Here is a 12,442-nt window from a genome sequence, read left to right as displayed (position 1 = left end):
GCCAGCAGCAATTAAAAAAAAGCTCTAAGCGAGACGGGGTTGACGCCTGACACACCGACCATAAACAGATGGATGTGAGGGTGGAGATTCATATAATGTAATGGAAGAGGTAACTTTCTTTCCAAGTTTAACGATGGAAACACTTGTAGCTCACTGGGAAAAATGGGTGGAATATATTTGGGAAAATGTGTGGAATATAATATTATGCCTTTGAGACCTGATCTGGCTGAAATACTGATTTGAATCAAAGCAGGGTTATACTCTTGAGTAGATGTTTTCTTTTTTCTCCTCTTTCCTGGTGATGAATAGTAAGTTACTGAAGCTGACTGCCAGCGGGCGGCTCTCTGGTGAGGAACAGTAAGTTATTGAAGCTGACTGCCGGCGGGCGGCTCTCTGGTGAGGAACAGTAAGTTACTGAATCTGACTGCCAGCGGGCGGCTCTCTGGTGAGGAACAGTAAGTTACTGAAGCTGACTGCCAGCGGGCGGCTCTCTGGTGAGGAACAGTAAGTTACTGAATCTGACTGCCAGCGGGCGGCTCTCTGGTGAGGAACAGTAAGTTACTGAATCTGACTGCCACCGGGTGGCTCTCTGGTGAGGAACAGTAAGTTACTGAAGCTGACTGCCAGCGGGCGGCTCTCTGGTGAGGAACAGTAAGTTACTGAATCTGACTGCCAGCGGGCGGTTCTCTGGTGAGGAACAGTAAGTTACTGAAGCTGACTGCCAGCGGGCGGCTCTCTGGTGAGGAACAGTAAGTTACTGAATCTGACTGCCACCGGGTGGCTCTCTGGTGAGGAACAGTAAGTTACTGAAGCTGACTGCCGGCGGGTGGCTCTCTGGTGAGGAACAGTAAGTTACTGAAGCTGACTGCCAGCGGGCGGCTCTCTGGTGAGGAACAGTAAGTTACTGAATCTGACTGCCAGCGGGCGGTTCTCTGGTGACGAACAGTAAGTTACTGAAGCTGACTGCCAGCGGGCGGCTCTCTGGTGAGGAACAGTAAGTTACTGAAGCTGACTGTCAGCGGGCGGTTCTCTGGTGAGGAACAGTAAGTTACTGAAGCTGACTGCCGGCGGGTGGCTCTCTGGTGAGGAACAGTAAGTTACTGAATCTGACTGCCAGCGGGCGGCTCTCTGGTGAGGAACAGTAAGTTACTGAAGCTGACTGCCAGCGGGCGGCTCTCTGGTGAGGAACAGTAAGTTACTGAAGCTGACTGCCAGCGGGCGGTTCTCTGGTGAGGAACAGTAAGTTACTGAAGCTGACTGCCAGCGGGCGGTTCTCTGGTGAGGAACAGTAAGTTACTGAATCTGACTGCCAGCGGGCGGCTCTCTGGTGAGGAACAGTAAGTTACTGAATCTGACTGCCAGCGGGCGGTTCTCTGGTGAGGAACAGTAAGTTACTGAAGCTGACTGCCAGCGGGCGGTTCTCTGGTGAGGAACAGTAAGTTACTGAAGCTGACTGCCAGCGGGCGGCTCTCTGGTGAGGAACAGTAAGTTACTGAATCTGACTGCCAGCGGGCGGCTCTCTGGTGAGGAACAGTAAGTTACTGAATCTGACTGCCAGCGGGTGGCTCTCTGGTGAGGAACAGTAAGTTACTGAAGCTGACTGCCAGCGGGCGGCTCTCTGGTGAGGAACAGTAAGTTACTGAATCTGACTGCCAGCGCGCGGCTCTCTGGTGAGGAACAGTAAGTTACTGAAGCTGACTGCCAGCGGGCGGTTCTCTGGTGAGGAACAGTAAGTTACTGAAGCTGACTGCCAGCGGGCGGCTCTCTGGTGAGGAACAGTAAGTTACTGAAGCTGACTGCCAGCGGGCGGCTCTCTGGTGACGAACAGTAAGTTACTGAATCTGACTGCCAGCAGGCGGCTCTCTGGTGAGGAACAGTAAGTTACTGAAGCTGACTGCCGGCGGGTGGCTCTCTGGTGACGAACAGTAAGTTACTGAAGCTGACTGTCAGCAGGCGGCTCTCTGGTGAGGAACAGTAAGTTACTGAAGCTGACTGCCGGCGGGTGGCTCTCTGGTGAGGAACGGTAAGTAACTGAAGCTGACTGCCAGCAGGCGGCTCTCTGGTGACCAACAGTAAGTAACTGAAGCTGACTGCCGGTGGACAGCTCCCTGGTGACGAACAGTAAGTTACTGAAGCTGACTGCCGGCGGGCGGCTCTCTGGTGAGGAACAGTAAGTTATTGAAGCTGACTGCCGGCGGGCGGCTCTCTGGTGACGAACAGTATGTTACTGAAGCTGACTGCCGGCGGGCGGCTCTCTGGTGAGGAACAGTAAGTTACTGAAGCCAACTGCCGGCGGGCGGCTCTATGGTGACAAACAGTATGTTACTGAAGCTGACTGCCGGCGGGCGGCTCTCTGGTGAGGAACAGTAAGTTACTGAAGCCGACTGCCGGCGGGCGGCTCTCTGGTGACGAACAGTATGTTACTGAAGCTGACTGCCGGCGGGCAGCTCTCTGGACGTCTACACTTCATCCCTGCTGACTGAACGATGTTTGAGAATTGAAGAAAAGGAAATGAAACTGAATGAAATGCCTGCAATTCCATTGCACTTCTCTGGTCTACAGACACTCCCCATGCGACGACGGCATCACATTGTGCCGTGTGGCACCACACCAGACCTGATGGTCGTGTCGCTGGTGCACCATGACTGCTGTGCATGCTAACATTTTGCTTTTTCTTGCAAACAGACCTGCACCCTCATTATATTCTGCAAGCCTTTTTTTTTACTTTTGCATACTGACGTGTCTGTAATTGGTGATGGATGGACAACGGTGTCATTCTAAATCAACGGGGGTCCTAAGTTTGTCCCCCACAAAAAACGCCACTGTACGTACCTGTCACAGTGGTTGCACTTGAAGGGCTTGGCACCGGTGTGTTTGCGGTAGTGCCTCGTCAGCTCGTCGCTCCGGGCGAACCGCCACTCGCAGCCCTCCCATGAGCACTTGTAGGGCTTCTCACCTGGGGGACGGAGGACAGACACAAAGCACAGCTCTTTGGTTTGTTGTTGCTCTGCCGCTGACACCGCCGCCACCATCACACTACATGAGATGGCTCGGCGGGTCCGCCTGTTTGATGCCTGTTGCTGCCGAGTCCTCTTTTCTTTCTACCGTCTCGTCCGCTCAAACCTTTTCAATTCACACACGTTTGCTGGTTATCATCAGCTGTCGGGCACACAACTGTGAATATAGGTCCATGTGAATATGATGTGCCATTATCATATAGATGTGTCCCTGCAAAACAACACTTTGTGCTTGTGTGTATATTTATACATCTTCATGAGCTCTCATTTACCAGTTCACTTCCCTCAAAACTGTTTAACTGACAGACGTCCCTGGGCCACGAGCTTCCCCCGCTTTCGCTTTTATTTTTCCATTTTTAGTGAAAGGGGGGAAGAGAGAGTGCGTGAGCGAGAGTAAGAGAGTGCGTGAGAGAGAAAAAGAGAGCGAGTGAGTAAGAGAGAGAACAGGGTAGTGATGTCCCCATGGACTCCACCAGTCTTTCTGAACACGCAGCGCGAGAGCAGAGGGGGGCGGTGAATGGAGGGCTGTGGGACGGAGACAGAGAGAGGGAGAGAGGGAGAGGAAGAGAGAGAGAGAATGAACTGGAGTGGAAGAAGTCAGGAAGGATTAGGGAAAGTGGAAGCAGAGAGGAGGGGGGGCGGCGGTGGCAAGGTGCACGGATGAGAGGAAAGAGGAGTCGAGACAAGAGCAGTGAGAGGGAGAGGTGGAGGCTGGAGAAGTGTGGGAGAGAGAGAGCGAGTGAGAGAGCAAGAGGAGTGCAGGGAGAGTGGATTAAGGGGAGGGGTGGTGATAATTAGGCCAGTCGCACGGCATAATGGTTAAGAAGTGAGGCCTGCCAGCTGCGTCCATCTCTAAGGATGTCACCTGCACCCAGCCGAATCCCATCTGGACCTCCTCTCGCTGTTAAACACAGTCGCGCCGCACGGCCACAAAAACAGCCTCCATTTGTTGAATTTGTCAAAGATCCCATCCATCCATTATCCACACCGCTTATCCATCCCAGTAAAAATCCCATTTTTCCCACTGTTGTTTTTTTTCTGTTAAATATTTTAAATGCTGATCTGAGTTTAAGGAACTAAAGATGAGTAAAGACGACGTGGTGGCTACATTAAAAAAGACCGGTTGAGTGTTCATTGTCTGAAATCACGCAACGACTCATGAGTCATGGGATGGTCGCTGTGAGGGAGTCAGGTCTGAGATGAATGTTTTCCACCCGGGCACTAAAAATAATTAAAGTCAGTATATATACAAGACAGTTTGGGGGAATCAGGTTTTCTGTCTGTCACAGTGAAAAATCTGCTGTAACTCAGTGTGACTTGTATCACAGTGAAGTGTGAGATGCTGCAAGTGTGAATAGACACACGAGCTGTGCAGGATCGAACCGTCGACTAGAGAAACATCACGACAAACTCACAAGTTGGCCATGATATTTCTATCAAATGTGCTCGCTGAGCAGCCATGTGCTAACCGGACCTGCGAGAGATCCGACTAGGAGGAAAAAAAGACATGATCGATCTCTCTACGTCTGTCTACGCATCAGTCTATACGTCTATCAATCTGTCTATACATCAGTCTATACGTCTATCAATCTGTCTATCTGTCGCTACGTCTGTCTATACATCAGTCTATCAATCTGTCTGTCTGTCTGTCTGTCCCTACATCAGTCTATACGTCTATCAATCTGTCTATACATCAGTCTATACGTCTATCAATCTGTCTGTCTGTCTCTATGTCTGCCTATACATCAGTCTATACATCTATCAATCTGTCTGTCTATACATCTGTCTACACATCAGTCTATACGTCTATCAATCTGTCTGTCTGTCTCTACATGTCTATACATCAGTCTATACATCTATCAATCTGTCTGTCTATCTCCATGTCTGTCTATACATCAGTCTATATGTCTCTCAATCTGCCCGTCTGTTGCTACGTCTGTCTATACATCAGTCTATATGTCTATCAATCTGTCTATCTGTCACTACGTCTGTCTATACATCAGTCTATCAATCTGTCTGTCTGTCCCTACATCAGTCTATACGTCTATCAATCTGTCTATACATCAGTCTATACATCTATCAATCTGTCTGTCTAAACGTCTGTCTACACATCAGTCTATACGTCTATCAATCTGTCTGTCTGTCTCTACATGTCTATACATCAGTCTATACATCTATCAATCTGTCTGTCTATCTCCATGTCTGTCTATACATCAGTCTATATGTCTCTCAATCTGTCTGTCTGTCTCTATTTCTGTCTATACATTAGTCTATAAGTCTATCAATCTGTCTGTCTGTCTCTACATCTGTCTACACATCAGTCTATATGCCTATCAATCTGTCTGTCTGTCTATACATCAGTCTATACGTCTATCAATCTGTCTGTCTACACATCAGTCTATATGCCTATCAATCTGTCTGTCTGTCTATACATCAGTCTATAAGTCTATCAATCTGTCTGTCTGTCTCTACGTCTGTCTACGCATCAGTCTATACGTCTATCAATCTGTCTGTCTGTCTGTACGTCTGTCTCTACATCAGTCTATACAAAAATGTCTGTCTGTCTGTCTATACATCAGTCTATATGTCTATCAATCTGTTTGTCTGTCTATACATCAGTCTATGCATCTATCAATCTGCCTGTCTGTCTCTTCCCATCAATATAAGTGCGTCTGCCTCCTGATCAATATGTCTGTTTGTCTGTCTGTGTCTGTCTATGCATGTGTGTTTATATATGTAAGAATGAACACACGTACATAAAAACACAGGATGATATTCTATCTATCTATCTATCTATCTATCTGTTGTATTGGAGGAGATATATTCTTTCATAGTGCTTCACTTCCCAGAAGCAGAGAGCAGCAGGTCTGGGCCATCCGGCTCTTCTCAAACCAACTGGCCAATCAAATTCCCTGGAGGCAGGGATGCCTGACTGTGTTGCCAAGCAACGAGAGCGAGGGGGTGGGAGGAGGGTGGTGATGGTGGTGTTGGGGGGGTTGAAACATGAGGAGGCAGTAGTCAGTGCAGCTGGCTGGATCTGGCAACGGCACACTGCCATGCCACCGGCCAATTACTGCGCACGCTGGCAGAGCACAGATGCAGTTGCCTGGCAACGGTAACCGTGGTGCTGTACGGGGCAAGGGGAAGGTGGTGGGGGCGGAATGGGGGGGGGTGGATAGCAGGGGGGCTGGGAGTGAAGGGGAGGGGAGGGGGGGTAAGAGACCAAAGCCCGCAGCAGTACATAACCACTCAGCTACAGACTCCTCTACTGATACGCTGCCCCTGGTCGCCTAGCAACAACCCCCCCCCACCATGTCTTCCATTTCCTACACACTTCCTGAAGATGCCCTCGCACACACAGGCAAGTAGAAGAAGTACACTGAACCATCTCAGTAAAAAAAAAACACAGTCTGAATGTATTCTGTTACATATCACTGATGACTAGTTTCATTTGGCTAATGAAATACGTCAGTTTGGTCCAAGTCAGCAGCACAATCTGATTATACCACGCTGCCTTTGAATTACCCCCTTTGTAAAATGTATTAAAAAGTGGAGAGAATTAAAGCAGATGATTAATTCTGACTTATGGCTGCCATTTGAATAGAATTGTCATTATCCGCCACCGTTTATAACCATTCACTGAGTCCTCGCCACAGAACTACCTCCTTTTTTTCTCTCTTCTGACTGAGAGCAACGCAACATGTAATCACATACAATATGTCTTAGTGGTATCTGATTACATAATCTGATTCCTGCGGCTTTTTGGAGTAACAGTAATCCTATTACATGTAAATTTGTTACTCCCTCTTGCCCTGCAAACAAACACATGACGTATGAACACACACGCACGAACGCACACACACGAACGCGCGCGCGCGCGCACACACACACACACACACACACTCCCTCACTCTCTCTTGCCCTCTCTCTCTCTCCCCCCCTCTAGTCTCTCAGGTGCCAGTGTTGAAGTTAATTGCATTCCCTCCATTAGCTGGAGCTGAACCATGGCATGTGGGTCTCTGAGGTCATTAGTGGGGCTCTTGGAAAAACGCTTTATAGGCCCCAGCTCACAACTAGGTATCTAGTTTTACTGCTGACCAGGAGAGAGAGAGCGAGACAGAGACAGAGAGAGAGAGACAGCGAACGAGAGAAAGAGACAGAGAGAAAGAGCGCGAGAGGGGGGAAAGAGAGAGAGGGGGGAATAGCGAGAGACAGAAAGAGAGAGCGAGATAGAGATAGAGCAAGAGAGAGACAGAAAGAGATCAACAGAGAGAGTGTGATAAAGAGAGAGAGGACGAGAGAGAGAGAGAATGACAAGTGGAAATGCATTCATAGAGAAAAAGAATGACAATTTGAAAGGGGGAGAGAATGAAAAAATGATAGATGGGAGAAAGATGGGAGAAAAAAAGAGGGGTGGACAGGGAGAAAGACAAAAAAACAGCAAGAGGAGGGAGAAAATAGAGAAGCAAATAGTCCAGTCCCTTGTGTATTTTCGTTCAAAATTCTTGGGAAGTTGATAAACTGCATTTTTGGAATCGTTAGAACATAAGCAATATGGAAATTAATCTTTCCATTTTTCTCAAAGTCTCCATTGCAGCCATTTTGGAGTTTGAAAATGGCAAATGTTAAAAACACTTTTTTTTCCCAAAAGGTCAGCTTCCAAGCTATGCAGATGTTTACTTGGGCAGTAGGTAGCACACATAAACCTAGCCAAGACTTTGTTGTTTCTCTGTTACTTTGGAGTCATCTCATAGCATCCTCAGAGCTTCAATAATGTCATCCTTAGCTTCGAGGAAGATCTTGAACTATGTTGCCTTACCCACTCTTGCAAACCTTCTAATGTTGTCAGCATCAGAGAATGCATGGTGTGCAGGTAATGTGTTTGTCTTTTCTGGACCTAGAATATCCCAGAATGGTTGGATCTGCAGAACACCTGATGCCATCAAGATTGCAGTGTTCTTTGGCAACAAGTCATAGTTGGCTATTGCCAAATTCAGGACATCTGTGTCAGGAGAGAGAAAAGTAAGTTTAACATCTGTAGAGTTTCGTCTTGCTGCAGATTCAGTATCAGATTCCTCATGGTTGTATTCACTGAAGCTTCCAACATCTTTGTTGCTCTTTGAGCGACCAGATGCAGAGGTGATGATAAACTTAGGGGAATTTTGGCTGTATTCCAGAGTCTTTGCTGCCAAGTACTCAGTCAAATTGGCTTTGGTTTTCTCATGGAATAAGAATCTGCTCATGGTTATATGCATGATATTTGTCTCATCTCTGACTTGGTACTGGATAGGATGCTTTCCCTGGCATCTCGTCTGCCTTGCACTCTTCAAGGAATCAGGCTTGTATGTGTCAAACACAAGAATTACCTCAAAGTTTTGTGCTAGATTCATCAGTCTTCCATAGAAAATCTGGCTAAGATCTTGCGCTGTTTTTTTTTTAAAAATGCTTCTGGACAACTACCATCCTGTCCACAACTGCAATCTTCTTGCTGTGAAAGAAATCCTCGACCTCAATAGCTTCTGGTTCTGAAAGTGAGCTTTTTTTGTCCCGTTTCCTCGGGTATCAGTTTCTCAAGGACATGTATGAGCTTTGATTTTTCACTGCATGTCAACAATGATCTGTTTGAAGTGAAGAGTGCTCTTGGTGTCAAGGTAAACTCATGGCTTCCGATTGCAGCCTTCTGATCTCCATCTACTTAAGGTTTGGCTTAGTCAGGACCATAATTCTACCATATAGCTCTTTTGTTTCTTTCATGTCAGTGATGTTGTCATGGACCTTGACTGCATGTTTCTTGTTGCCAGATGTGAACATGTTGTTTCGTCTCTTCGTGGGGGCCCAGAGACTGACATTTCCATTTATTCATTCACTAACTTGTTCCTCGTACAGTTTTTGTCCCATGTCATCCATATTCAGTATTTGTGGCACATATTCATCAGGTATCTATATACATGGATTATCAAGTTGTACAGTGCTTGGCCTACAATAGCCAATAGATTGCCATGAGCGAATATGGCAGCCTTGATTTTGGTAACTGCTTCATGATTTCACCAAACTGCAGCTGGTGAGAGCTCAGGGTGGTCAACAGCACTGCTTTTTTTCAATGTTGAACTGCAAATCGAACTCCCTTGACAAGTTGTAAAGTTCAGGATCTGCCGTGAAGAAGCATGATCATGCATTGGGATTACTGGAGATTCCAATGAGGCCGGGGTGGACCTTCGTGAGTTTGTTAAGACACTCACAAGCATGGTCTGCCCCGACAGATATGAAGGGGATATCATTTTTGGTCACAGATATATTGGCTTCTTCAATTTCTTTCCATGTGTCTGGGTTACAGACCTTCAATTCACGCAGATCTGCAATGTAGTGTGGCCAAAGTCGACTGTATTCAATCCTATACATTGCAAAGTGTAGCTTTCTAAGAGCTTATCCAGCTGCAAGATGAAGGTCTAGATCAGCATTACGGGTTACTGCTATAAAAAAAAACAGAATAGTCTCCATGTGGTGCAGATAGTTCATCAGGGACTTTAACATGGAATGCTTGGACCTTTCCAATTCCCAATCTTACCAGCATTCCTCCTGGGTCAAGACTTGTAACTAATTGGCATTGGTCTGCTTCACAGACTCGGCCTTCGTGTGCGCATCCTGGATGGCATTCTCTACTGGTCATGTTGCTTCAAGGCACACACTTTTTAGATGGGGGTTTTCCTCAAGGAATTGCTCCAATGCCAGTTCATACAGAGCAACGTAGGAGTAGATGTGTGCATGCAGCGAACGCTTGTATTGTGTGCATTTGAGGATCTGTCTGGTGGTGGCAGAACGATACAGACCAGCTTCAATGCAGGCATCATCTATTCCTGAGTTTTCAATGGAAGAGCCAAGGGCTCTCAAGGCAGCCATGATAGCATGCAGCTCACCAAGCTGTGGCAGAATTGTTCCTTTCAAGTCTGGCCTAGAATCGATCAACTGCATGGCTTTCTCGTAAAGTGCCATGTCAAAGGTTATAAAAGTGAGGTATTTGTCACCTGCTGCTAACTGCTTCAATGCACGAGCTTGTGTCATAACTGTGAGCAAAGTTGACCATCCGTGAGCTACTTCTGGGAGTAAAGGTAGGGCTCCAACCTGAGTCAAGCATTTGCTCATGAACAGCAGTGTGTTGTAGCCTGCCTGGCCATGAACATTACTCGAGTCTCCATTCTTCAGCCTAGAAATAACTGAAGCAACCACCCATCCCAGATGTGTGAGTTGGTAGGTGCCATCCAACCTTTGTTGTCAATACAGAACTTCCTCGTCCTCCCATTAGCTGCTGGCTCTCTGCTTTGGCTTCCCCCATGGTATTATGGGTGTTGATGGGGAATTACAGAGACTGTCTGCATCAGTAACACATAGGGCTGGTGTTATTGGTTCCCCAAGGGAATCGGTTTTTGGTACACAGCAGTTATTGTACCGTGTGTGGTTCCTTTACCATCTGCATTGTCCTCAGCAAAATCTGTATTATCTGCCACGAAGATGACAAATGTGCCCTTTTTCGGGAATGGCAGCACATACAACCCTTGGAACTGTTCAGTGTTCCCAACCACAGCATTGTTAAGAGCTGTCTCCATCATTAAAGTGCAACTGTATGCTACACAGTAACATTGAGCATTGAGGAGATTCACAAGCATCAAATCTCTAGTATTAAGTTGAAGAGTCAGTGTCCACCCCACTGATTGGGGGTTTCCTCGACCATGCTGTGACAGAAATCCTGTTTGTTCAATCCTGTTTGTGACTCTTTCTTACCCAAATCTTCAATACTTTGGTGAACGAGCTGCGCAATTCTGGAGTGTCTTCATCTTGTCAGTTTCATCAGAAGTGATGGCCTGTTTGACCATTTCGACCTCGCAAGCATCTAGACAATAGGAAACGGCTGACTTTCTCCTGTTGCTTTACAGAACTGACTTTACACCTGGTATGTCAGACAGTATTTTGTCTTTCAGTCACTGTCTGGTGAAAACAGGTTTGTGGGTTGTCAAAGCCTCTGGTCCCCCTACCATGTTCACATAAGTATTCTCGATGTCAGCCATAGAAAGATGCGCAGCACTTCTGGCTTTTACATCAATGATGTTCACTAGTTCAACAAAACTAGCAATTTGTAAGAGGCACCCATACTTTTCATCCCCCTTACTTGTGCTATCCTCTTTTCTCAGATACTCTCTGATACTTCACATCAATTGCATGGGCATCAGCTTCAGAAATCCAAGTAGGAAGCCATATTTTCAGCTCTTGGTTGGAGGAGACAGACACAGCTTTTTTTCAGAGTTTGAGCTGCATTCTCCATCCTAACTGCGTATAGCTGTTGAATGCCAGACATTTGACAAAGGAAACACAGATTTCTTATCAGTGGTTGTATTGCCAACTGTGTAAACGGTGCTGAGGCAGAAGCTGAGGTTGATGGCTCACTCCTATCCTATCAGAGCCTGATGGATGCCCCCTTTCCCTGGGGACATGCCTTGCAGTGGAAGATTGGTAGAGGTCTCTAGCATGCTGCATGTGAACTTTATTGGTGGCATTGGGGTAACACCTGCTATGCCAGTGAGCATTATTGCTCTTCAGAATTTCTGTTGTGCATTCTTGTAGCCTCCTATAAATTTGAAGGTATCCACCATCCTTCAGTGATGCTCGCTCTTTGACTGCAGACAACGAAGTAGGGTAAATCTCTAATCCTGGCTGCAACACCAAATGGCCAGTCTCTTTTTGGCACAAAATACAGTGTTTCCAGTTGATTGTCTGTGGACCAAGTTGTGGCAATGCTGGTGTAGCCATGCTAAGAGATACAGCATTATTTACTTTATACAAAACACATTATAAACAGGTGCAGCATCAGATTCTATCCTCAGTGTATAGCAAATGGTTCCATTTGTTTCCTGGGCTTGAAAAATTAGCCAATTAACTCAGAAGCCAGTTTGGTTCATTATGAGGAATCCAGCTAAAAACACGTTAGAATCAGAATCAGAATCCTTTTTTATCTGGCCAAGTACGTGCAGGCCTACACATACAAAGAATGTCACTCTGGTTCCTCCAAGTTATGGGTGGTCGCCATTTTTAAGTCCAAGATGGCCACCGCAGAGACTTTGGAAAAAAATGGAAAGATTGGTTTTGGGGTTCGTCATACTCTAAACTTTCCAAAAAATGTATAGTTTATAAACTCCCCTACGATTCTGAACGAAGGCTGCAAGAGAGAGAGAGGGGGACAGCACAAGAGAGAGAGCAGAAGGGTAGAGAGAGAGATGGACTGAATGTTAGATGATAAATTTGTAGAAAAAATAAGGATGAGAAAGATGGAGAAAGGCAGGAAGCCAGATGAGAGTGAGAAAGAACACAGTATGAAACGGCAGATTGATTCAAAAAGAAAGGGTGAGACAAAAAATAGAGAGAGGGAGAGAGAGAGA

At 46.5% G+C, this 12,442-nt stretch overlaps 1 protein-coding gene across 1 annotated transcript in view; it reads right to left on the bottom strand.

Annotated features, from left to right (window-relative positions):
- LOC130131663 (Krueppel-like factor 7) overlaps nucleotides 1-12,442 on the bottom strand; it is a 60,561-nt gene that overhangs the window by 6,004 nt on the left and 42,115 nt on the right. The window contains exon 3 of the mRNA XM_056301439.1: nucleotides 2,833-2,956. Within this exon, the coding sequence (XP_056157414.1) occupies nucleotides 2,833-2,956 (124 nt within the window). The remainder of the gene's footprint in view (nucleotides 1-2,832; nucleotides 2,957-12,442) is intronic.

The sequence above is a fragment of the Lampris incognitus genome, chromosome 21 (assembly GCF_029633865.1).
Source record: "Lampris incognitus isolate fLamInc1 chromosome 21, fLamInc1.hap2, whole genome shotgun sequence".
Classification (NCBI taxonomy): Eukaryota; Metazoa; Chordata; class Actinopteri; order Lampriformes; family Lampridae; genus Lampris; species Lampris incognitus.
The sequence above is the reverse complement of the archived record's forward strand: the minus strand, read 5'-3'. Positions and strand labels throughout refer to the sequence as shown.